Source organism: Bos indicus, chromosome 5, assembly GCF_029378745.1.
Source record: "Bos indicus isolate NIAB-ARS_2022 breed Sahiwal x Tharparkar chromosome 5, NIAB-ARS_B.indTharparkar_mat_pri_1.0, whole genome shotgun sequence".
Lineage (NCBI taxonomy): Eukaryota > Metazoa > Chordata > Mammalia > Artiodactyla > Bovidae > Bos > Bos indicus.
Genome location: NC_091764.1, coordinates 104,128,007 through 104,153,647, shown reverse-complemented (window position 1 = coordinate 104,153,647; position 25,641 = coordinate 104,128,007). Strand labels below are relative to the sequence as shown.

Below are 25,641 nucleotides of genomic sequence, written 5' to 3'. Positions count from 1 at the left end.
GCTTGACCTAAAGCCCACGTTCTCCACGTTCTGCCGCAGCCGCGGGCGTCCTCTGACTCCAGTCTCTCTCTCACCCCGGCCTCTCCGGGCTGGGGCTCGGGCGCATCAGCTCCCGGCGGCGCTCCTCCCTCCTCCCCTCCCTCCTCCCCATCCCTCCTTCCTTTCCCCTCCCTCTTCCTTTCCCCTTTTCCTCCCTCTCGCTCTCGGCTCCCGCAGTTCCCTCCTGCAGCCGGCCGGCGGCTCTGGCACGATGCTCCGGCCCCTCCGGTGGCTGCTGCTCCTGTTGCTCCTGCCTCCCCCGGGGTCCCCCGAGCCCCCCGGCCTGGCCCCGCCGTCCCCAGGGGCGCCTCCCCAGGCCCCCGACTTGCTCTACGCAGACGGGCTGCGCGCCTACGCGGCGGGGGCCTGGGCGCCGGCGGTGGCGCTGCTGCGGGAAGCGCTGCGGAGCCGGGCGGCGCTGGGCCGCGTGCGGCGGGATTGCGGGGCGCACTGCGCGGCCGAGCCGGGGGTCTCGCTCCCCGCCGCCCCGGGGCCCGACTCCGGGCCGGGGGCCTGGGAGCCGCTGCTCCTCCGCGCGGCGCTGCGGCGCGCCGAGTGCCTGACCCAGTGCGGGGCGCGGAGGCTGGGCCCCGGGGGCGCGGCGCGGCTCCGGGTGGGGAGCGCGGTCCGGGACGCCTTCCGCCGGCGGGAGCCCTACAACTACCTGCAGAGGGCTTACTACCAGGTGCGTGGCCCGGCCCGGGCCCGGGGTCCTCCTCCAGCTTCCAGGAAGGGGCGGCGAGCAAACGCCGGGACTCGGGTGCGGCTGTGTGGTCAAGACCTCGCCTTTGGAGTCGGTCCTGGCAAACCGGGACCAGTACCTACAGAGTGGGGCACGGCCTCGGGAGGGTGGGAGCAAAGTTGGAAGGGGGTGGAAGCCGACCGAAGATGGAGGGCAGGGGCCTGGAGTTCTAGGAAGTCTTACTGAGACCTACGTGGAGTGACAGCGCCTCTTCCCAGGAATGAAGGGGGGCGGAGACAGGGGCGAGAGACGCAGCTGGAGAGAGGGAACTGGGGGGCGGGTAGCGGGTGAGCACGAGCCTTCGCTTGGGGCAGGAGGGAGCTTTGGGAAAGAAAGAGCAGGTGGGCAAGGTTGAGGGCTCTGGTGTCCGGTCGTGGGACCCTGCCCAGCTACCGGTGTGGTAGCTGTTGCCTACTAACGCCTACGTGGCCGGGGAAGGGGGGCGCCGGTCACACACACCTCAGCTCAGGGTCCTAGAGACCTGCGGCTTTTGCTGGCGGCTAGGGTCACCCCTACATACCCACCTTGCGTGGCCATCACTTCTGCCTTGTCTCTCCAGTGAGGTCCCTCTGCCCACACCCCACCCACTCCAGTCTTTGAGACCCCCTTTCGGTGGCTACCAGACTCCTGAGAGTCCCCACTTACTGGGGGTCTGGAGGTTGGGTGGTGGGCAGCTTTCACCTACCAGTCTTCCAGAAGGCTAGGGTGGGGATGTTGGGGAGGGGCAGACTCTGACACCCCTACCCTGGGGGCTGACTCCCCCATCCCTCCCGTGCCTCAGCTGAAGAAGCTGGACTTGGCAGCAGCCGCTGCGCATACCTTCTTTGTGGCAAACCCAGCACACCTGCAGATGCGGGAGGACATGGCTAAGTACAGACGGATGTCAGGGGTTAGGCCCCAGAGCTTCCGGGACCTGGAGACGCCCCCATATTGGGTGAGACCCTCAGCTTGACCCCAGCCCACACCCCCAGCCTTTGACTGATGGGATACATAGGCCTCGCCCGGCTGTACACTGTACTGGGCATCAAGAAATCCGGGTATGTCCTCTGTGACCCTGATGGGAGGGTCCCTCTCTGGGACCTAGTTTTCTTCCTGAGATTCGCAGTCTCATGTGCTAACATTCGGATTCTCAGGCCTTCCCTGTATTCCCCAAGGTGACCTGAGACCTGGAGTCCAGGCCCCCAGTGAGGCCAATGCCCCTCCCCTTCTTTCTGTCTCCCAATCTATCTTGGCACCCTCCACCCCCGCCCCCAGGATCTTGGGTGACTGACCTCTCCCCTCCCCAACAGGCAGCCTTTGACACCGGCCTGGAATATCTTGGGCGCCAGGAGGCAGGCCTGGCACTGCCCTGGCTGGAGGAGGCCCTGCAGGAGAGCCTGGCCCAGGTGGAGAGCTGCCGGGCTGGCTGTGAGGGGCCGGAGGAACAGGAGAGGGAGGCAGAGGAGGAGGAGGGGACCGGGAGCCAGGGGGGCCTGTATGAGGCCATCGCAGGTAAGGGGCTGGAGTGTGGGGGGCAGGGATCACAGTGTGGTGGGGCGGGGGGAGGTATATCACTAGCTGAATCCCCCTTGTGTCCCCCACAGGGCACTGGACCCGTGTCCTGCAATGCCGGCAGCGCTGTGTGGGGGATGTGGCCACGCGTCCTGGTCGCAGCCTCCCTGTTCCGGACTTCCTTCCCACCCAGCTGAGGCGGCTGCACGAGGCCCACGCTCAGGGTCAGTGGGGGGGAAGGGTGAGCCCCAGGTGGGTGGACTGGGGCTGGGACCCGGAGAATGAAGGCCTGTCTCTGATGGTACCCGGAGGTCCACCTCTCCATCCTTCCATCTATCTCTGCATCTGAGTAGGTCGGGACTCCCTGGGGACCATAACCTCGGAGGACTCTGGCTCTCCATTGTGGGAAGCTTGGGAGCTGGGTCACAGGGCTCCTTCTGTCCTCGCTGCTTCTCACTTTCCTTTCTTCTCTCCTCTCTTCCTCCCCTCTGAACTCTGCCCATACAGCCCAGGTATGTTCCAGGAAGCTTTGGAAAGAAGCAATGGATGAGCCTGTCTGCCGGGTGGGATGGGTCACTGGGAGACCACCTTTTTCTGGTCTGCCTCTGTCCCCTGGCTCTTGGCCCTGCCCAGGGATGACTGGGGTGCTTGGTCTCTGGGCCGCACCCCCAAGCTGTTGCTCTGTCCCCAGTGGGGAATCTGTCCCAGGCTATGGAGAATGTCCTGAGCTTCCTGCTCTTCTACCCAGAGGATGAGGCTGCCAAGACAGCTCTGGACCGGTACCAGGCCCAGCTGGGGGAGCCAAGACCTGGCCTCGGGCCCAGAGAGGTACCCCCTACTCACTTACCCTGTTGATGTGTGCTAAGTTGCTCAGTTATGTCTGACTCTTTGGGACCCCATGGACTGTAGCCCACCAGGCTCCTCTGTCCATGGGATTTCCAGGGCAATAACACTGGAGTAGGTGGCCATTCCCTTCTCCAGCTCACCCTGTGAGGTCGTCCTAAATCAGACAAATACAGTGGAAAAGTCACCTGGACCCACCCCCCCATTCTGGCCAAAGGCGACCCCAAGTCCAGCATCTGGCCTTGTCTCCACTCCCTGCTCCCCACTTCAGGCTATCTTTCTTTTTTTCTTAACTTATTTCAGCTGCACTTGGTCTTCATGTGGCCCACAGGCTCATCTCCTTGGCACATTGGTTTTCTCCAGTTGGTGCACGCCTTCTCTTGTTGCAGTGTGTGGGCTTAGTTGCCCTGCGGCTTGGGGGATCTTAGTTCCCTGACCAGGGATCGAACCCATGTCCTCTGCATTGGAAGGTGGTTTCTTTTTTTAGCAGAAACATTACTGACAATGGTTCACATAGTCAAAGTGAAGTGAAAGTGAATCACTTAATTGTGTCCCACTCTTTGCGACCCCACTGACTGTACAGTCCATGGAATTCTCCAGGCCAGAATACTGGAGTGGTAGCCTTTCCCTTATCCAGGGGATCTTCTTAACCCAGGGATCGAAACCAGGTCTCCTGCATTGCAGGTGGATTCTTTACCAACTGAGCTATCAGGGAAGCCCTCCCGTATAGTCAAAGTTATGGTTTTTCCAGTAGTCATGTATGGTTTTGGAAGTTGGACCATGAACAAAGCTGAACACCGAAGAATTGATGCTTTCGAACTGTGATGCTGGAGAATACTCCTGAGAGTCCCTTGGACTGCAAGGAGATCCAACCAGTCAATCCTAAAAGAAGTTAGTCCTGGATAGTCATTGGAAGGACTGATGCTGAAGCTGAAGCTCCAATACCTTGGCCACCTGATTCAAAGAACTGACTCACTGGAAAAGACCCTGATGCTGGGAAGGATTGAAGGCAGGAGGAGAAGGGGATGACAGAGGACAAGATGGTTAGATGGCATCACTGACTCAGTGGACATAAGTCTGAGCAGGGTCTGGGGGTTGGTGACGGACAAGGAAGCCTGGCGGGCTGCAGTCCATGGCATCACAAAGAGTTGGACATGACTGAGCAACTGAACTGAACTGGGTTGTTTGTTTATTTATTTATTTTGGCTGTGCTGATTGCTGCATGGGCTTTGGATGGAACCTGTGTCTTCTCATTGGCAGGCAGATTTTTTGTTGTTAAGATTTTTTTTTTTTAATGTGGACAGTTTTTTTTTTTTTAAGCCTTTATTGAATTTGTTACAGTCTTGTTTCTATTTTATGATTTTTGCATTTTGGCTGCAAGGCATGTGAGATCTGAGTTTCCCAACTAGGAACTGAATCCTCACTCCCTGTATCAGAAGGCAAAGTCTTAACTACTGGACCACCAGGGAAGTCCCCTGGCTCTACTCCTGAGTCCAAGCCAGCCTTCTTCCCTTAAACTCACCCCTGCTTGCCCCAACCTGTGCACAAGTGGGCACGTGTGTGTACACACACACACACACAACTCCCAGTCTGAGCTCGGAGACCCTAACTGCCAAGGGAGGAGGGTTGGACAGAGCGGCAGGACCAGGGTTGGGGAGCCTGTGGGCTGCCCTGCTCTCTTCCAGCCTTAACTCTCCCCCTCCCGCTGTCCACTCCTGCTGTCCCCAGGACATCCAGCGCTTCGTCCTTCGATCCCTGGGGGAGAAGAGACAGCTGTACTATGCCGTGGAGCACCTGGGGGCCAGCTTCAAGGATCCCGTGAGTGACCCCGCTTCTCCCCCTGGCCGCCCCCAGGAGGGGGACAGCAGCAGTGCCCTACAGGAGGTGCCACGTCCCTCCTCAACAGCACGTCTCATTTCTCCACAACCCCATGAGGCTTGGAGAGGACTCTGTGCCCCAGGGTCACAGGCAGCTTTGGGATCACACAGGCCTAGGTGTTGGTGTCTCTGCCGCAGACAAGCTCTGCACCTTTGCTCGCTCGGCCTCAACTTCCCTGTAAAATGGGAGCACCATACTTACAGCTCTGTTGAAGCCGTGTCACTTGCTACGAAGTACAGGAAAGTCTGCTGCTGGTTTTCGTACTCTTCTTTCTGTGGTAGTTTTGAGGGGAAACTGAAAGGCAGAGATTATTCTCCCTAGTGCTCCAGCGTCAGGCAGGCTCCCCCAGTCTTCTTGCTATCTTGCTATTTTTGAAGCCGGTATTTCCTAACTGGGAGAAAAGGGGCTGTCCCTACTCTGCCCGGTAGGTGTCGCTAGCATCCCTGAGTCATGGCCATCAGAGATGTTTGCAGACATCGCCCTGTCCCCTAACGGACAAGTCTGTTTGGGCACCGTCGCTTAAATCCCAATCCTGTCTTTATGGGCTGTGTGACCTTGGGCATGTTACTTTATGTCTTTGTGTCTCAGAGCCCTCAACTGCAAAATGGGCACATTAATACAACCTGTTTGATAAGACTATTGTAAACTTTAAATGATAAACTCCACATCTGTATAGAAAGCTCTTCCCCGGTGGCTCAGATGGTAAAGCATTTGCCTGCAACGCAAGAGACTCGGGTTCCATCTCTGGGTGGGGAAGATCCCCTGAAGAAGGGAGTGGCAACCCACTCCAGTATTCTTGCCTGGAGAATCCCATGGACAGAGGAATCTGGCAGGCTACAGTCCATGGGGTCGCAGAGTCGGACACGACTGAGCGACTAACACACATATAAAGCTCTTAAAAAAGCACCTGGCAAACAGTGCTTTGTAAGTTGTTGTTATTATTATTGCGGTGTTTGGCCCAGTGCCCATGGCTCCTGACAATGAGTCCAGGGCTTCCCCATCTCCACCTTCCCCTCTGGAAGCAGGAGGACTTTAGTATGGTAGCCCATGGTCTACCATCAAGGACTCAGAGGTGGACTTGGCAGGTGATGGTTCTTTTCCTGACCATCCCAGGACCCCTGGACCCCAGCTGCCTTCATCCCTGAGGCCCTCAGAGAAAAGCTCAGGTAGGAGGTGCCTTGCGGTAGGAGGAGGGGCGTGGCCTGGGTGGGAGGGGCGTGGCCTGGGTGGAAGGTAAGGGGAGGAGTCCTAGGAGGCGGGGTCTGAGAAGATGGGTCTGGACTGGCCTGTGTTCACTGAGCATGTTTCTCACCCCTGAGAGAGGATCAGGAGAAGAGGCCGTGGGACGATGAGCCTCCACAACCGAAGCCCCTGACTCACTGGAAGGGTGAGTTCCTGGGACAGCAGGAGGCAGGAGCCTGGAAGGGGCTGGGTCTGCCCTCGGGGGACCATCAACCCCCTGCCCTGTCCCTCCCCCGCAGATGTCCTCCTCATGGAGGGAGTAACCCTGACCCAGGACGCGAGGCAGCTGAACGGGTCGGAGCGAGCCGTGCTGGACGGGCTGCTCACCCCGGCCGAGTGTGGGGTGCTGCTGCAGCTGGCCAAGGTGAGAGGACCTGTAAGGAGGTGGCACAGTGCTACTGGAGGAGCCTCAGGCACAGCTGCCTGCCCCCTTGCTCTTGGCCTGTCCCCTCCTCGCCACCCTCCCCACTCCCCTGCCCTCTCAGACCCTCCAGTGGGGACTGCTGAGGTTCTCTCCCTCCAGAGGACAAGTTCCTTTTCCTCTCAACTTAACGAACATGGGGCTTCCCCAATGACAGCTCAGCCGGTAAAGAATCCACCTGCAATGCAGAAGACACGGGAGGTGCAGGGTCAATCCCTGGAAAAAGCCCCTGGAGGAGGAAGTGGCACCCCACTCCAGTATTCTTGCGTGGAGAATCCCATGGACAGAGAAGCCTGATGGATTACAGTCCAAAGGGTAGCAAAGAGTTGGACATGACTGAGCGACTAAGCTGACATGGCATAGCTGTCATGGGCTGGACATTTTACAGAAGTTTGCTAGAAACTGATAGGAAGAACAAAACAAAAACCGTAAATGCATCAAAAAGGGTGGGTGTGCAGGTGAAGATGCCTTTGTTGGCTGAGAGCTTAGTTATTGGCTCTGCACACAGACAGGCTGCTTCTCCATCATCACGTCTCTCCTAGATGGGGCTAAATGATCTGTATTCACCAGGTTGAGTCTGCCAATATATGAAACTTCAGTCTCACTCTGGGTTTGTTCCTCTCTGAGTCCCTGGTGTGTACTGGAAGTACCCAGGTTCCAGGGAGAGGCAGATAAACACAGACTGTACCTTTGGGAACTCAGTGTACAGAGAAGGCATCAGGCATGGAGACATAATCACAGCAGGTGGTGAGTTTGATAAAAGATGTACTCATCCAATTAGAAGCACCAAGATGAAAGTCACAGAAGAATTCCTGGAAGGGGTGGCATTTGAGCTTCATCTTAAGCATGAGTTAACCAGACAGCATGAGTTGCCAACATCCGTTGGATCATAGAAAAAGCAAGAGAATTCCAGAAAAACATCTACTTCTGCTTCGTTGGTTATGCTAAAGCTTTTGACTGTGGAGAAACAACAGCACACTGTGGAAAATTCTTAAAGAGATGAGAACACCAGACCACCTCACCTGCCTCCTGAGAAACCTGTATGCAGGTCCAGAAGCAAAATTTAGAACCAGACGTGGAACAATTGGGAAAGGAGTACATCAAGGGTGTATATTGTCACCCTGCTTATTTAACTTCTTTGCAGAGTACATCATGTGAAATGGCGGGATGGATGAAGCACAAGCCAGAATCAAGATTGTCAGGAGAAATATCAATAACCTCAGATATGCCAGTGACACAACCCTTATGGCAAAAAGCAAAGAGTAACTAAAGAGCCTCTTATGGGGACTTCCCTGGTGGTCCAATGGCTAAGACTTCGTGCTCCCAGTGCAGGGGGACCGGGTTCTATCCCTGCTGCAAATAAGAGTTCATGTGCGGCAATGAAAGATCCTGAGTGTTGCAACTAAGACCCGGCTCAGTAAAATAAATAAGTAAATAAAATATTAAAAAAATAAAGATCCCCTTATGATGATGAAAGAGTAGAGTGAAAAAGCTGGCTTAAAACTCAACATTCAGAAAATGAAGATCATGGCATCTGGTCCCATCACCTCATGGCAAATAGATGGGGAAACAATGGAAACAGTGACAGACTTTATTTTCTTGGGCTCCCAAATCACTGCAGATGGTGACTGCAGCCATGAAATTAAAAGATGCTCCTTGGAGGAAAAGCTATGACAAACCTAGGTGGCATATTAAAAAAGCAGAGACATTACTTTGCCAGCAAAGGTCGGTCTAGTCAAAGCTATGGTTTTTGCAGTAGTCATGTATGGATGTGAGAGTTGGACCATAAAGAAGGCTGAGCACTGAAGTATTGATGCTTTTGAACTGTGGTGCTGGAGAAGACTCCTGAGAGTCCCTTGGACTTCAAGGTGAAAGAATAGAGTGAAAGTGTAGAGTTGATCCAACCAGTCAATCCTAAAAGAAGTTAGTCCTGGATATTCATTGGAAGGACTGTTGCTGAAGCTAAAGCTCCAATACTTTGGCCACCTGATCCGAAGAACTGACTCACTGGAAAAGACCCTGATGCTGGGAAAGATTGAAGGCAGGAGGAGAAGGGGATAACAGAGGACAAGATGGTTGGATGGCATCACCGACTCAATGAACATGACTTTGAGCAAACTCTGGGAGATAGTGAAGGACAGGGAAGCCTGGCGTGCTGCAGTCCATGGGGCTGCAAAGAGTCAGACTGGACTGAGCGACTGAACAACAGCAACAACAACCAGATAGAGAAGGGAGGAAAATCAGGCTGCCGGGAAGAAAAATGAGGGGGCGGGGTTTGGGAACTGGAGTGGAGCACAGGAGTTCAGAGCATGGGCATACCCAGCAGGAATTACCTGTGTGGTCTTGGGCCATGTATTTCAACATCTGTGAGCCTCGTTTCCTCCTCTACAAAACAGGGCTAAACACAGTGGTTTTGTTGTAGGGCTGTTATGAGGATTAAATGAGTCAGTACATGGTAAAGCTCTTGGAAGAATGTGCAAATACTCAGTATGAGCTGTTGCTATTATCATCAGGCTGTGTATTATCCAGGGGCAGGAATGGGGAGGAGGTGCGGGTTGAGAGATGGGTGAGGACCTCTGTACCCTGCCAAGGAGTTTGGGCTCTCTTTGTAGATGGTGGACAGTTTACTGAAGGATTTAAGGAGGTGTGGATTGTTGTCTTCTGCAGAACTCCAAAGTGCAGGGTCTGGAGACTTCGTCCTATAGGACCGGGAGCGCCCTCCAGTGGCAGCACAGAGAATGCAATGGAACAGGGAAGTGAGGAGGAGCTTAGGGGTGACAGCCCTAGGATAGGTCTCATTTCAAGGCAGTGAAGACGAGGACAGATGAGAAATATTTAGAAACTCAAAGAAAGAGAATTTAAGGACTAAATCAATGTGTGTATGTGGGGGTGCTCAGTCTTGTCCAACCTTTTGGGACCCCATGGAGCCACCAGGCTCCTTTGTCCATGGGGTTGTCCAGGCAAGAATACTGGAGTGGGTTGCCATTTCCTCCTCCAGGGGATCTTCCTGACCCAGGGACTGAACCTACATCTCTTATGTCTCCTGCATTGGCAGGCGAGTTCTTTATCACTAGCGCCTCAGAGGAAATCTATGTGAGTGATGAAGAATGAACTCAAGGGGAACTCCCCAGTATCAGCTATCCCCTAACCTCTGCCAGGGCGCTTGCAAGGTTGTAACTCTGCTTTAATTTTCCATGTGATACATCACTGTCTGAATTGACTTGGTTTGTTTATCTCAAAATATGAAGCCCATAGTAGCAGGGACTTTTCGTGTTCACAGTTGAGTCCCCAGTGCCCAGAACAGTGCCTGGCACATGGGGCTCAATGCCTACTGAATGGATGGATGAATGAATGAAAGCTTGAAATGAAAGCTCTGAGAGGCTTAAATGGCCTCTCAGAGATGAGGCTTATGTATGGGGTAACTAGACAGTGGTACTTTGAGCTTCAAAAAGCAGACTGAATAGAAAAAAGGAAGAAAAAGCAGACTGAAGAGGTGTCAGTAAAGGGTGATGAGAGTTGTGGAGGCAGCTGGGGAATTTGGAGTCAGCATCAAGGGTTCCCACATTCTCCAAGAGTGTGTCAGGTGAGAAGGGATGGGAGAGAGATGTGTTGGCTGGTGCCATGTCCCCACTTCAGGTCCGCGAAGACCCGGCCCAACTGTCAAACCTCTGGCCAGGGTCTTGCTCCAGAAAGACTCCTCTGTTCTCAGCCCGTCAGAACGAGCGTTTGAGCCCTTCCTGCCCCTTTCCCTGCTGTCCTGACCTCCCGGAGGCCCTTCCCCACTGTAGGAAGCCCTCCAGAGTCCTATGCACAGTCCCCTTGGCCAGTGGGGTTCCAGATGTTTACCAGGAGTGACCACTCAGACATGGAATTAGTCATTCTCTGGAAGGGGCAGCAGCTCAGAGAACCGCAGGAGCTTCCAGCCTCTTCCAGGGACTGGCTGGTTGGAGGGAGGGCTGTGTAGCCCTGTGAGGTGGGCGGTAGCCCAGGTCTGGGCAGGGTGACCCCACAGCCAACTCCCTCTCTGCTTAGGATGCAGCTGAGGCTGGAGCCAGGTCTGGCTATCGGGGTCGCCGCTCCCCACACACCCCCCACGAACGCTTTGAGGGGCTCACGGTGCTCAAGGCCGCACAGGTAAGAGGAGACACGGAACTGGAGAAGAGGGCTGGTCTCTCTGCCTGTGGAGGGCTCTTCTGGGACTCAGAGGAGTTCTTGGCCCAGGACTGATGGAGGGGGCTCCCCACTGAGGGACCCAGGTTGTTGTCACGGAGACAATGGAAAGAGCGGTCTGGGCTGGGTTGATGGGCAGCTGCAAGCCCCAAACCGTGGGTGGAGTGCAGTGGAGGTGGGGTAGGGGCTGGGACCAGCCTTGCCACATCTCCCCTTCCCCACCCTTTATTCTCTGCCACAGCTGGCCCGGGCTGGGGCGGTGGGCAGTCAGGGTGCCCAGCTGCTCCTGGAGGTGAGCGAGCGGGTGCGGAGCCTAACCCAGGCCTACTTCTCCCCCGACCGGCCCCTGCATCTCTCCTTCACCCACCTGGTGTGCCGGAGCGCCATAGAAGGTAACCGCCAGGGCCCCCCACCTCAGGGCCCCTCAGGGCCCTGCACACCCTCAGTACCCCTGCTGTGTGGGTTTCCATCTTCACTGCAGGAGGACTGACTCCCCTGCCCAGCGGGGGCTCAGCTGTGACCCTGGATCTGTAGGGTGGGTGTGGGTGGGCGCCCACCAGGCCCTTGGCTTCCCAGGGGAGCAGGCGCAGCGCATGGACCTGAGCCACCCGGTGCACGCCGACAACTGTGTCCTGGATCCTGACACCGGGGAGTGCTGGCGGGAGCCCCCAGCCTACACCTACCGAGACTACAGGTGGGCGGCCCTCCAGGGGTTGGGCGGGGTGCCTGGCTGGGGTCTCACTGCCTGCCTCCTGTCTTCCTCTCTCCCCAGTGGACTCCTCTACCTCAACGATGACTTCCAGGGCGGGGACCTGTTCTTCACGGAGCCCAACGCCCTCACAGTCACGGTAACTGATGGGAAGCGGGGCAGGGCGGGGAGGGGAGCAGGGAGCCCAGCCATAGGCTGGGGATTCAAAACAGAGGGTGCCCAGAGGCAAATGCTGGGAAACGGCAGGGGCCACCTTTGTTGTTGTTTAGTCGCCAAGTTGTGTCCGACTCTTTGTGACGCCATGGACTGCAGCAGGCCAGGCTTCCCTGTCCTTCACTATCTCCCGGAGTTTGCTTAAACTTGCGTTCATTGAGTCAACCCTCTCCTTTCCGGCTTCTGCAGCATCTCCCCACTCTTGTCTGTTCAGGGGCTCTCCTAGCCCCTCCCAGGAGACCTCCAAGGGGCCCCTCCAGGCCCTGCCTTCAGTGATCACCTCACTTCCTATAGGAGGGCAGGTGAGGGACTTCCCTGGTTGGTCCTGTGGCTGAGACTCTGTGCCCCCAATGCAGGAGGCCCTGCTTCGATCCCTGGTCGGGGAACTAGATTCTGCATGCTGCAACTGAAAAATCCCGTGTGTTGTAACTAAAACCCAGTACAGCCAAATAAATAAATAATAAATAACTAAATAAATAATAAAAAAAACTCAAAAATAAATAAATAAAGGAGGGCGGCTGAAGCACAGGACTCTAAGCCTCTACTCCAGGTAGAAGCTCAGGTCTAGGACCAGCAGAAGGACCGGAGCAGTGATTTTTCATTGTGCATTGCTCTGCCTTATCCGTTTAGCTTCTTCTCTGCTCACCACCACCAGCTGCCCATCATCCAATCCCTCTCTGGGGTGGAAAATGTCCCCAAGACCCTGATGCCCAGAACCCAGAGTCTGGTTGGGCAGAGGGTGGGCAGGAGAAGCAGGGCACAGGGGCAGACAGAGTCCCTTCTCCTTTTGCCTCCAACTCCTCCAGCCTCCAGTCTGGCATTCAGTGCTCCCAAGTGGAGGCCTGGTTGCCACTTGCCCCAAGATAGTCCCTGAACTACGGAGGGGACGCAGTGGGCAAGAAAGCTTCCACTGTCTGAGCCCCAACCCCGTCCTGCTCCAGGGAGTCAGGGTCAAGGTCTCTGAAGACCTCTCCCTGGAGCTGAATCTGCCATCCACCCCCCCAACCCCAGGCACAGGTTCGTCCTCGCTGCGGCCGCCTCGTGGCCTTCAGCTCAGGCGTGGAGAATCCCCACGGTGTGTGGGCCGTGACACGCGGGCGGCGCTGTGCCCTGGCACTGTGGCACACCTGGGCCCCTGAGCACAGGGAGCAGGTGAGCAGGCGGTGGGGCTTGGCACCCTGGCGGGCGAGGGGCGGGGCTGAGATGACCCAGGGAGAGTCCTGGGAGAGGGCGGATGCTGGTGGGGGGAAATCAGCCTCGACCCTCCTCCTCACTCTCCAGGAGTGGATGGAAGCCAAAGAGCTGCTGCGGGGGCCAGAGAAGGATGAAGGAGAAGATGTCGCCAGCAGGGACCCCGGCCCAGAACCCCCCAGCCGCAGGCTTCCGCGGCTCCAGGACAAGGCTGGGAAGCCGCCTCGCATTCGAGAGGAGTTGTGAGGGGGCTGGCCCAGATCCTTGGGGATATGGCCACTTGACTTGTGGAGGGTCTGCCTTAATGCCGGGGACCTCTGGGAAGCCCCCGTGTGACCACCGCAGTACAGCGAGCCCTCCATCCCTGTACCCTGCCATCTTGGGGATCACCAGGGCCGTGCAACCCTGAACTCAGAGGACCCTTTACAGACTTAGCCTGGGGACTGGCCTGGGGACTGGCCTGGGCCCAGCCAGGATGGACCTCCAGGCCTAGGACAGACAGAAGATGGGCAAGGCCGAAGTGGAAAGAACTGGCAGGGGGTAGGGCCCGAGCGGGTGCTGTAAATGAGGAAGATGAGAGAGAGGGTCGCCCCCGCCTGCCTTCCTCAGCCTGTCAATAAAGATCCTGACCATCCCTCTGCTGGGGCCAGTCAAGTGTATCGTGGTTTCCATGGTGGTTGGAGGTGGGAGACGCTGTGGCTGGCCTGGCAGGAGACAGGTATCCTGGGCCTCCCGGAGATGGGCCCCTCCAGCCCGTGATTTGTCAGGGAAATCTCAACCACCTGCCTCCCTTATGCAAATGAACCCTGACCCCTGACAGCTGCTCCCGGGCCTCTTACTCTAAGCCAGCGTCTTCCCTCTCTGAGCTTGGCTGAGACCTAGGGCAGCCTGATCCCTTTGCTTCTTGCCTTCACGGCCCCAGCAGAGTCCCGCGAGTCGTGAGGACCCAACACCAGATGCGAGCAGCGCATGGGCTTGCTCTCCACTGCCGTCCTCTGCACCCAAGGCTGGGCCAGGCCCATCCGTTCCTCCTCTTTGGGTCTCCTCCTCCCAACCCCCCAGGATCAGCCCCCGGGGGCAGCTGGTTGGGGTTTGTCCTGAAGAAGGATTATCCAGATCAGTGCCTTCTAATCTCAGCTCCTGCCTGTACCTCCCCACGGCCACCATAGCCCTCTTCCCCACCACCCTGAGCTCGGGAGCACTACTTCGGGTGTTGACAATGGGCCATCTCTCCCGCTCGCTCTCTGGCTCCTGGGCTGGTTGCTAGGTAGGCCCTGATGGTGAGGATCATCACCATGCGATGGGGGGCCAGGCCTGTGGGGGGACCCTGGAGCATGGTCGGGCTGCTCCTTTGCCCCCTCCCAGACCCAACCCTTAATCCTCACAGCTTTGCTCTAATCCCGTGGGGCCTGATGCTCTGCTCTCTGCCTGGAGAGGGACTGGCCAGGGAAGCATCCCATCCCTCCTCCCTCCAGGGCTTGTTGTGGGTGCGGGGGGGTGGTGGCGCTGTGCCCTGCTGTAGCCCCACACTCCTGCTCCCACCCTCCCTGGGCTGGGCCTAGGCCCTCTACAAGCCACACACCTCCCTCCCTATCCTCTGCCCCCACCACCGCCACCCGCTGCCACCCGCCAGCTGATTTCATTTGCCTGACAGTCGTCATTGGCCCTACCCTTCCCTGTCTGCACCCCCCCGCACCCCCCGCCAAGTGGGGCCAGGCCAGGCCAGCTCCTCTGGCAGCAGAGCCGGGGCAGGTGACGGGCGGGTGTCGCAGCTGAGGGAGCCAGGAGGCGCCTGGGGACCAGAGCTGGAAGCTTAAAGTCAGAGCCCAAGTAAGAGGGGCTGGCCTGGCTCTGCCTTCTGGGGCTGGGGGCTGCGGGGGGTGTGGGGGAGGCCCGGGACTCCAGATGTGGAGGGGCTGGCAGGGGAGGCGGTGCAGACCACCCAGTCCTGGCCCAATGTGGGGAGGGGGCTCCAGCCCCCCATGAGGAGTCTGGTGTGGACATGAGGAACACAAATGTGGCCTGGTGCGGGTTCCCCTACACACACCCTGTGTCCCCGGCAGGAGACTAAGGAGCCACCCCTCAAGCCGTCCGCCATGGGGGAGATGGAACAGTTGCGGCAGGAAGCGGAGCAGCTCAAGAAGCAGATCGCAGTAACCCCACAACCCTCCATCCCACCAGGGGACATGGGAAAACCAGGAACCGAGGGTGGCTCCCGGGGGAAGGGCTGGCTTCACCCTGACTGACATCTCAGAGATCCCTGACCTGGAAGTGGCCAGAGACTTCCTGAACTTGGAGCTCAGATTTGAGATGTACCCCCCACCCCTCAAAACCCTAGAGCCCCAAACCCACCCACCTAGACACCCGCGCACACACCCTGCCCCTACCCACGCCCATGTCTGCTTTCCCCCTCAGGATGCCAGGAAAGCCTGTGCCGACACTACCCTGGCAGAGGTGAGCCCCCGCCACCCCCCGACAGGGCCAGAAGGGAGGGATGGAAGGGAGGGGATGGCGTGGGAGCCCCCTGACCAGCCACAGCTTGGCGTCCAAGCTCCAGTACAGTGCGTCCTTGGAATGAGGAACGACATGAATTAATTCATTCAACATTTTGTGAGGTCTGCTATGGGCCAGGCCCGGAGTAGGAGACCAGGGAGGCAGACGCTGTCCTCATCCACAAAACAAGAGCGCCAACCCCTCCTGGCTGGCTGGCCAGGATGAAGAGGACTAGGGCTGTTAAACCAGAAGCCTTGGAGACTAGTTGTTGTTGTTTAGTCGCTCAGTCCTGTCTGACTCTTTTTCGACCCTGTGGACTGTAGCCAGCGAGGCTCCTTTGTCCATGGCACTCTCCAGGCAAGAATACTGCCATTTCCTTCTCCAGGGGATCTTCCCAATCCAGGGATTGAACCTGCATGTCCTGTGTGTGCAGGTGGATTCTTTACCACTGAGAAAAGCCCAGACAAGACTCTTAATTACGAGCTGACTGATAGTGCACTTTTTCAGTCCTGGATGCATTTTCCCCCCACATTTTGACATCCTGGAAATTGAGATGCACCCAACAATGATCCTTACAGTTATAATCGGTAGCACTTTTTCTTTCTTAGTGATCCATAAAAGAATGGTTCTTCTTGGAGCTGGTGCCATCTTAGATTGAATTAAATGTTAATAATAAGGGTAAACATTTACTGAACATGAGCCAGGCACTGGGCTAATTTGCTTAAATACATAATTTCATTTAATTTTCCTGACAACTCCATAAGTCTGGTGCTAAAAACTTCCTTCATTTTACAGATGGAAAAGGGGGCTCAGAGAGGTTAAGTAACTTGCCTGAGATAACAAAGCAAATAAATGGCAAGTCAGGTCTTTTGACTCTGGAGCCCCAGTCTAACGTCTAGAAGGTCAAAGGAGCCTCAGGGGCATAGGACCCCAAGTTTCAGGAGGGTGCAGTTCAGTGCCATGGTGCTGCTCTAGATACCACTTAGCCCTGGCCGAGCAGCCGCCACGGGTGAGGGCAGGCTCCTAGCGGCTGGGTTCGACCAAACGTGTGCATATCATCCCAAGTCCATATATGGTGGACTCACATTGGCAGTGTGAATTGGTCAAGGTGGGGGTGTTTACGTGATGGAACCCCCCTTCCCCTTCGCCTCCACCCAGGAGAGGTGGTGGTTAAACCCTTAGCCACACACCCTGGCCTTGCCCATGTCTGTCTCTACACTTCTCAGCCCTCAGTCGGGCTGGAGGCCCAACTTCAAGCTGGGCATGGAACAGAAGCTCACACACAATCCTGGCTCAGACGCTGACGTGTAGGCATGCACCCTGCTCACCCTGATTTCTTTATTTTTATCTGTGCTGTGTGGCGTGTAGGATCCTAGTTCCCCAACCAGGGATTGAACCCATGGTGCCTGCATTTGGAGCACAGAGTCCTAACCACGCACAGGGAGGTCCACTCCTCCTGACTTCTGACACCCCCTTTCAGCTTCCCTGGTGGCTCAGATGGTAAAGAATCTACCTGCAATGCAGGAGATGTGGATTCAGTTCCTGTGTGGGGAAGATCCCCCAGAGAAGGGAATGGCAACCCACTCCAGTATTCTTGCCTGGAGAGTTCCATGGACAGAGGAGCATGGCGGGCTACAGTCCATGGGGTCGCAAATAGTTGGACACAACTGAGCAACTGAGCTAACTAACTTCCTGCAGCTGGTGTCTGGCCTCGAAGTCGTGGGACGCGTGCAGATGCGGACACGGCGGACCTTAAGGGGACACCTGGCCAAGATCTACGCCATGCACTGGGCCACCGACTCTAAGTGAGGCTTAAGAGGCCTGGGCCAGGGGGTGGGGGCGGGTTAGGGGGAGACGGGCAGAAAAGGAGGGTTGGGAGACACGTGTGTCTCTCCTCTGCCCAGGCTGTTGGTAAGCGCCTCGCAAGATGGAAAGCTGATCGTGTGGGACACATACACCACCAACAAGGTACCAGGCCAGCCCACGGCCCCGCTGTCACCCGCCTTCCTGGGGGCATCCCACGCCCTTCCTGTGCCCCCCACCTGGGAGCTCAGCCCAGGCCCCTGCTACCCCACCCCTGCAGGTCCACGCCATCCCGCTGCGCTCCTCCTGGGTCATGACCTGTGCCTACGCCCCGTCAGGGAACTTCGTGGCCTGTGGGGGGCTGGACAACATGTGTTCCATCTACAGCCTCAAATCCCGGGAGGGCAACGTCAAGGTCAGCCGGGAGCTGTCGGCTCACACAGGTGAGCAAGAGGCAGAGGGTACCTGCGGGTTGTGCCTGGCAGCCAGGGCCCTGTCCTAACCGCCTCCACCCCTTGACCTAGGTTATCTCTCCTGCTGCCGTTTCCTGGACGACAACAACATCGTGACCAGCTCCGGGGACACCACGTGGTGAGGCCCGGGCGCCCGTGGGTGCGATGGCTGGGGAGGCGCCTCTGTGCCGGCCTCGCTGGGTGACAGTGTGTCCCCCCACCCTGCAGTGCCCTGTGGGACATCGAGACTGGGCAGCAGAAGACTGTGTTTGTGGGGCACACGGGGGACTGCATGAGCCTGGCCGTGTCCCCTGACTTCAGACTCTTCATCTCGGGGGCCTGTGATGCCAGCGCCAAGCTCTGGGACGTGCGGGAGGGGACCTGCCGGCAGACTTTCACCGGCCACGAGTCGGACATCAACGCTATCTGCGTGAGCCCCCCCTGTGCTTCAGTGCCCTCCGGGGACCACCTCCCCACCCCACCCCCAACTCAGCCTTCATCCCCTCCCATGGCCCCCTGCCCCTTTCCTTCTGACTTTTCACTTTAAAATAATTTCACCCACAGAAAAGTTGCAAGAATAACAGAAACAGTTCCCGTCTGCCCTTCACCCATAGTCACTGTCACCTCTTTGCCACATAGGCTTTTTGGTTCCCTCTCTGTAGAGGGAGGGAGGGAGGGATGGACAGACACACAGACACACACCCATCTTAATGTAGGTATAAATACTCTTGGTTATTAATTTTTTCCCTGGGTTCTTTGACAATAAGTTGCAGACCTCACCCTCCTTTAGCCCTTGAATACTTCAGTGTATTGGAGAAGGAAGTGGCAACCCACTCCAGTATTCTTGCCTGGAGAATCCCATGGAAAGAGGAGCCTGGTGGGCTATGGTCCCTTGGGTCGCAAAGTTGGACACTACTGAAGTGACTTAGCATATACACACTTCAATATATACTTCCTAAAATCAAGGCCATTCTCTTCCATAGTCATAGTCCAATTCTTTTTTTTTTTTAACTTTTGTAAACTTCTATTATTATGTTGTGATTTTTATTTTTATTTTATTGCCGCATGACTTGCAGGATCTTAGTTCCCCCATGCCCCCTGCAGTGGAAGAACAGAGTCCTAACGCCCAGACCACTAGGGAATTCCTGGCAGTCTAATTCTCAAAATCAGGAAGTTTAAATTGATGTAATACTAGTCTACAGTCTGTATTCCAATTTCACCAGTTATCTCCAAAATAGCAATGTTTTCTCTGTCCACGAACATGTGTCGCATTTCCTTGCCTTGTCTTTTCAGTTTCTTTTAAACTGGAAACCTTTTTTGCCCTTTTCCTGTCTTTGGTGACATTGACACTTTGGACGAGTACAGGCCAGTTTTCTGTAGACTTTCCCTCCGTCGGGTTATGAGACGTTTCCTGAGGATGAGATTCAGGATATGCTTGTGTACTTGGTCCTGTGCTGACACACTGATCCAGGGCCTGGAGATGCTGGCGTCTGGGACAGCCTCCACCCTTCTGACAATGTGACCGTGGGCACGCTGCCCACCCACCCTCAGCCCCGTGCTGTCCCCTGCCGTGTGGCAGTACTGCGGAGCCAGGGAGGGTGTAGGGAGCCCGGCTGCAGCTGGCAGGCCACAGAAGGGATGGAGCAGGAGCCAGAGAGGCCGAGGGAACTGGCCTGGAGCAGGGAGAGGGCAGGAGAGGTCGAGTGCTGCCCAGGTCTGAGTCCTGACCCTCACCAACCCCCCACCCCGACCCCGGCCACCTGTATCTGCAGTTCTTCCCCAATGGAGAGGCCATCTGCACGGGCTCAGACGATGCCTCCTGCCGCCTGTTTGACTTGCGGGCTGACCAGGAGCTGACCACCTACGCCCACGAGAGCATCATCTGTGGCATCACGTCTGTGGCCTTCTCGCTCAGCGGCCGCCTGCTCTTCGCAGGCTACGACGACTTCAACTGCAATGTGTGGGACTCCATGAAGTGCGAGCGCGTGGGTAAGAGCCCGCCCGCCGTGGCCACCTGGGCTCCCCTGTGGGCACCCTCTCACTGCTGCTCCCTCATTACTGGCTGACTCTGAGCTCTGCCCCTAGAGCCAGTCCCTTTGGTTCCCAGTCCAGAACCATCTCCTCTCAAAGCGAAGTTGCTCTAAGTGGCCCTTCGCCACGGCTCACTGCTGCAGCTGCTCCCCGCCAGAGGAGCTCCTTCCGGTCACCCCCAGACCTGTAGACCTGGGCCGTCCAGTCAGGGCTGGGTTTCAGGGGCCTCCACGGAAGGGAAGGGCCACCTTGGGGATTTTGCAGTGACAAGAGTCCAGGGGATGGGATGTGACTTGAGGGCCCTGACCCCAACCTGGGTGCTTCTCTGGGACTGGCCTGGTCTGAAGTTGAATCGGATAGTGTGGCTTCCTCTCTTGGGAGAGGCTGGGTGCCCAGGGAAGAGAACACTGGCCAGAGAGTCAGGATCCAGACCTTAATTCCACTGCTTACTGTCCGAGTGCCCTTGGCCGAGTCACTCGTCTCAGAGCCTCAGTCTCCATTTGGAAGCCCTCCTCCCCCGTTTTCCCGGTCAAGGTGCCCTTGCTTTTCTCTCAGCAGCTGACACATGTCTAACTCTCCTGTCCCTCACCCACCCCAGATCCTGGAGGGGAGATTGGCCTCCAGGGAAACCCCGCCCCTTAGGACTAATCCACTTTCCTCATTTAGTCAGATGCCCCGCCCCCCTAACCTCTAACCCCGGCTCCCTAACACCCGCCAGGCTGACTCCTCTCCCTTTTTCTTAAGGCATCCTCTCTGGCCATGACAACAGGGTCAGCTGCCTGGGGGTCACAGCTGATGGGATGGCTGTGGCCACTGGTTCCTGGGACAGCTTCCTCAAAATCTGGAACTGAGGAGGCTGGACGAGGGGATGTAAAAGGCCATGAAGACATTCACTCAGCTGCCCCTGTCCTGCCCAATTTAAGGTTTCTTTGAGCTTTTCTCTTCTACACCCCAGCTTTCCCCCTTTGAGGGCAGTGGGGAGTATGGGGAGCGTGCCTTTGGGAGGCAGCATCAGGGACTCATGACGGGCAGGGAAACTGCCCCATCTCCTCCCAGGCCTCCCCTCTCCATGGTTCTGACAGCTTCTCCCTTCGTGAGCAAGGACAATGGACCCCCACCCCTCCCTAACCCTAACTTGGCAGACCTAGCAGGCTTCGTGTCTGAGGCCGCAGGCCCTAGGATTCCTCCCCCAGAGCTACCACCTTGGTCTAGACCTGGTTGGCACAGGGTGCTCGGCCCCGTGACTATGGCTCTGACACAGCTGGGGTCCTGGCCCCCATGCTTTCTCCTTTGTCTGCCTTCTTGCCTCTCCTCAAGCACCTGCAATAAAGTGTAGCGCCTTGTATGTGTGTGATGTTTGTCTCCCACCCTCTCCTCTTCCGGAAAGACACAGGTCCCACTTAAGTAATGCAGTATTACAAGTGTGGTGATAGAGGTTGGGTACCAGATAGCTGCAGGCAGAAGGGAGAGTGGAGGCAGAAATTCAAGCCTCAGGGCCAAGGCCTGAGATGGGTCAGGAGGAGAAGGTGGCTGGGGTGGGGTGGGATCTGCACGACAGCTCAACACCGCCTGCCTTTGGTGTGTACAAGTGTGTTTGCACAGAAAGTTTATGTTGAGAAGGAATCAGATTACAAAAGGTCTATAGAAAGCTATAGGCAATGGGGAACAACTCAAGAGTTTCGAGCAGAGTAGTAATAATCAGTGATGCTTCTTGGGAACATCGCCCTCATAGTAGTGTAGAGGGATGAAGTGGGGGTGGGGGAGCCCCGAGGGAATGGAGGTAAACAAGGCAGGAGGCAGGTGGCAAGACATGCAGGAGTGGAAGGACAGAGTAGGGAGGGAAGGGACGGGAAAGAGAGGAAGATATGGAATCACCAGGAGGAAGTGACCCAGGGCTAGGATATGGGATATTCGGAGGGGAAGATTTGAGATGATGGCCAAGGTTAGGGCTTGGCAACCGGGTGGAGAGTGCTGTCATTCACCCGGTGAGGGGAGGAGGAGTAACTCTGGGGGAAGAGCACACATTCAGCTTCAGACAAGTTGACTCTGAAGTGCCTCTGGGGCAGCCGGATGAAGGTGAGGGTTAGGTACAGAGACCTGGGTGTTACCAGAAATTGGGTGATGGACAGTTGAAGCCCCAGAAATGGGGGTAAGGGGTGGTGGTGGGATGAATTGGGAGATTGGGATTGACATATATACACTACTGTGTATAGGATCAAACCAGTCAATCCTAAAGGAAATCAACCCTGAATATTCATTGAAAGGACTGATGGCTGAAGTTGAAGCTCCAATACTTTGGCCACCTGATGTGAAGAGCTGACTTACTTTCCTTGATGCTGGGAAAGATTGAAGGTAGGAGGAAAAGGCAACGACAGAGGATGAGATGGTAGAATGGCATCACCGACTCAACGGACATGAGTTTGAGCAAATTCCAGTAAACAGCAAAGGACAGGGAAGCCTGGAGTGCTGCAGTCCATGGGATCGCAAAGAGTCAGACTTGAGTTAGCGACTGAACAACAGCAACAACAGCAATGTTAAAATGGATAACTAATGAGAACCTACTGTATAGCACAGGGAACTCCACTCAGTGCTCTGTGGTGACTTAAATTGTAAGAAAATCCAAGGAAGAGGGGATATATGTATATGTATGGCTGATTCACTTTGTTGCACAGCAGAAACTGACACAGCAGTGTAAAGCAACTACACCCCAATTTTAAAAAAAAAGGCCCCAGAAGTAAATATCCAGGGACAGCAAGAGGAAAGGGCCAAGGTCAGCACACTGGGGAACCCTGGGATTCAGGGGAGGTGTGTAGATGAGGCTTGGAGGTGCCAGCATGGGGACAGTCAGGCCAGGGAACACAAGCCCCCTCCAGGCTTTCTGCAGACAGGAGGCCCAGTGCACAGTTTAGGCATAACACTTAAAAATATAACTTAAAATCACTGGCTTTAATATACAGAAGTACATCAGACACAAAGAAAACCAACAAAGCTCTGAGTCCCAGGGTTGGCAGTTTAGGGGGAGTTAAGAGAACGAACCTTTCCAGTCTCCCAGGGCAAGAAGGGGTGGGAGGACCCAGAACACGGCCAGGCTCTTGGGGAGTCTGGTGCTGGGGCCATGCACGGTCTAGTTCTCCACCAAAGGGAAGTGCCGGTTTTCCTTGTCATGACCCTGGCCTTGCTCCCATGCTCGTCCTCCAGTTTTCAGAAGTCGTCCAGTTCCCAGAACGGCCCCTTCCTTTAGCTCCCTAAAGTTTTCACTCAGGGAAGGCTGCTTACCCTGCAAAAGGCATAGGGCAAGGTGAGGGAGGGCAGGAAGCTGTTCGGGGAGAGAAGACTGGGTGGGGAAAAGGCCCCCATCATTACTCTGGATTTCCTAGTAACAGCTTTCACCCGCTCGCCCTTTACCTGTCGTGGGGTCAGAGCCCCGGGGGAGTTGTCATCCTGCAGGACGGTGAGAGGAGACCTCCCTGGCACTTTGCTGTTTGCTTTCCGCCTGCTGCGCTTAGAACCTTGCAGGAGACACAAGAGACACGAGTTTGATCCCTGGGTCAGGACGATCCCTTGGAGGAGGGCATGGCAACCACTCCAGTATCTTGCCTGGAGAATCCCATGGACAGAGGAGCCCAGCAGGCTACAGTCCACAGGGTCGAAAAGAGTCAGACACGACATAATTAACACACACACACATACACGCACAGGCACACACACATAGAACCTCAAGTGAGTAAGGAATTAAAACAAGCAGCCAAGGTTATGGGCTTTCAGGTTATTCCTCCTCTGTCCATCTGTGGACGTTATCCCAGAGTGCTCTTCCCCATCCTGTGCCCTTAGATTCTGTACCTGAAGATCGAGGAGTCTCGGGGTCTCGCAAGGGCTTGTCTGAGACCTGGCTGGCCACAGGCGTTTCTGAGGAATGTCCTGTTTTCTCCTTGGCAAACACCTGCTCAGCAGGGAGCTCAGTCTGGCTCCCAGGAGGCACCTGGTCTTCAACAGAAACCTGGGTGCCCAGAGGCAAGTCCAGTCGAGGAGATGAAGGTGTCTCTAGGGGCAGAATAACTTCGGGGGGGAGGCTTAATTTGGGGTCTTCGGTCTCAAATACATCACTCAGTTGTTTCACCAGTGGACTTGGGGGATCTGGGGAGGGGAGAAGTGACATGAGATAGTGACCATCTGTCACAAATCATTCAGCAAGGAGGAAGGGATACATGGGCCTTAGGATTCGCGCCCTGGTCAGTGAGGGATTGGGAGAACAGAAGTCATTGAGAGACAGCAAAGTGTTGAGAAAAGAAAGACGTGGGTTCAAAGCAGGAGGATGACAGCATTGGGCCCAACACTTACCTCCGCTCGTCTTCATAGGTGTCCGTGCAATGCCAAGGGTAGGGGAGCGGGGATCTGAGTCCTGGACCAGCTTATGTCCCTCCACCTGCTCCCCTGATGGCAGGCTTGGCTGTGGGGAGCTCTCTACCTATCAGGACCAAAGGCTAAAACGAGTCTGGGCCCTCAACTCTCCCTTCCCAGGTCTGTAGCCTTAGATCCATACTGCAGACGGGAATTGCAAAGGCCCTCAGATATTCAGCCTACTTCACCGGGATTGAGAATATGGAAAATAAGGCCTCAAAGGCGAGGGGTACTGGGGGAAGGGAGAGTTCTCTTAGACTAGGACTCTCTTAGGGACTCCGAAACCGAGACAGATTCGCTGCCTCCTCCATGCCACCCCTGTGTACCTGGATGGGAGTGCGCAGGATGCCGGCGCTGGGTGAACGGGGGTCCGCTACTCGAGCCAGAAGCTTGTTGTGCGGCGGAGGCCGCGCTGGAGTGACTGGGACGCTCTTAGCTGAGCCCATCGTAACCAGCAGAAATAGGATGGGGCAGGGCCCGGCCCAGGAGAGGAGGTTATGCCTGCAAGAAATGACTCAGGTCTCAGCCCTTACGGCGACCACGTTCGACCTTTGACTCCAGACCACCCGATCTCCCCCCGTTCCCCACTGAGAAACGGCCTGGCCGCCGGGCCAGAGGTCTCTGAGGGGATGATGACTAATACAGTAGACAAGGCAACTCCTTCAGGCCTGCTGGGCCCTCTAAATTATTCACTAATTTACTCAAATCCCTTACCGGGCCCCAATTCCACCTCTGGGTTCAAAGTGGCTCAATCCTTAACTCCCGAAGCTGAGTTTCAAACTTCCCGCCACGCCCCTGCCCCGACCCTATTGGCTGAATCGATGCCGGCTCCTATAGGCCGTCCCTGTGAGTCCCGCCTCCAATGAAGGAAGCCATCGGGCTGCCTGAACGTCTATCATGGGTCCGTGGGGCCAATAGGCAGCGGCTTGAGTCGCCGGGGTGACGCCTCCTTGCTAAGGGGACTTTTGTTCCGTACCCGGCTGCCGGTTGTGAGATTTTGCGGGATGCTAATCTTCGCGTAAGAGACCTTCGGTTTCAAATGAAGTGATTTTATTAAAAAATAGAATCATGAGTTAGTACGCTATTATTTACATATCCCGCTGGAGACGGAGTTACGAACATTTTTTTTCTAAGGCCAGAAAGATAGTAATCCTCATTGGTCGACGTAGTTAGCAATCACTCAACACGAGCCCTCTCGAACCCCGCCTCATTGGATAGCCCCTTTTCAAATACCAAGACTACAGCTGCCCTTTAATTTTCCCACTGGACAGGTCTCCCAGGAAAGTTTCTGGGATTGACTGGTTTAAACAACCATCAGTTTCTGCTCTTCAATAGAAGATACGCGAATGCACTGTAGGGTCCCAGAGTCTCGGCAGCAAAACTCCGGGGCCCACCTCGCTGTTCTACGTGCGCTTTGCCCTGGAGGAGTGGGATTGGCTCTTTCGACCATCGATTGCATTAGAAGCGCTTTTCATTGGCGATGGTCAAGAGGCGGGCAGAGGGCGGAGCACTAGCGGGCAGGCTC

General features: G+C 56.1%; 3 protein-coding genes across 6 annotated transcripts; 2 read left to right on the top strand and 1 right to left on the bottom strand.

Annotated features, from left to right (window-relative positions):
* Positions 1–173: 173 nt before the first annotated feature.
* P3H3 (prolyl 3-hydroxylase 3) lies at positions 174–13,588 on the top strand. The gene is made up of 15 exons (XM_019960259.2): positions 174–724; positions 1,563–1,715; positions 2,071–2,272; positions 2,365–2,496; positions 2,964–3,100; positions 4,844–4,933; positions 6,107–6,159; positions 6,313–6,380; positions 6,475–6,599; positions 10,689–10,790; positions 11,068–11,218; positions 11,403–11,520; positions 11,599–11,674; positions 12,760–12,900; positions 13,030–13,588. The coding sequence occupies exons 1-15, from the start codon at positions 251–253 to the stop codon at positions 13,183–13,185; spliced, it is 2,178 nt and encodes a 725-aa protein (XP_019815818.2). The 5' UTR covers positions 174–250; the 3' UTR covers positions 13,186–13,588.
* A 126-nt stretch (positions 13,589–13,714) lies between these two features.
* On the top strand, positions 13,715–21,063 carry GNB3 (G protein subunit beta 3). The gene is made up of 10 exons (XM_070790208.1): positions 13,715–14,769; positions 15,003–15,092; positions 15,355–15,393; positions 17,131–17,237; positions 17,337–17,400; positions 17,516–17,678; positions 17,760–17,826; positions 17,916–18,117; positions 19,460–19,676; positions 20,463–21,063. Exons 2-10 carry the CDS (start codon positions 15,036–15,038, stop codon positions 20,567–20,569), a joined length of 1,023 nt encoding a protein of 340 aa, XP_070646309.1. The 5' UTR covers positions 13,715–14,769; positions 15,003–15,035; the 3' UTR covers positions 20,570–21,063.
* A 1,582-nt stretch (positions 21,064–22,645) lies between these two features.
* CDCA3 (cell division cycle associated 3) lies at positions 22,646–25,605 on the bottom strand. 4 transcript variants are annotated; one of them, XM_070790215.1, is made up of 6 exons: positions 25,350–25,605; positions 24,443–24,617; positions 24,057–24,183; positions 23,559–23,852; positions 23,124–23,227; positions 22,646–22,995 (listed from the first exon to the last, which is right to left on the bottom strand). In XM_070790215.1, the coding sequence occupies exons 2-6, from the start codon at positions 24,560–24,562 to the stop codon at positions 22,843–22,845; spliced, it is 798 nt and encodes a 265-aa protein (XP_070646316.1). In that variant the 5' UTR covers positions 24,563–24,617; positions 25,350–25,605; the 3' UTR covers positions 22,646–22,842. The 4 variants fall into 4 exon arrangements, with proteins under 4 accessions (XP_070646316.1, XP_070646314.1, XP_070646315.1 ...); XM_070790213.1 differs by lacking the exon at positions 25,350–25,605 and adding an exon at positions 25,237–25,340; XM_070790214.1 differs by lacking the exon at positions 25,350–25,605 and adding an exon at positions 25,093–25,215.
* Positions 25,606–25,641: the final 36 nt, after the last annotated feature.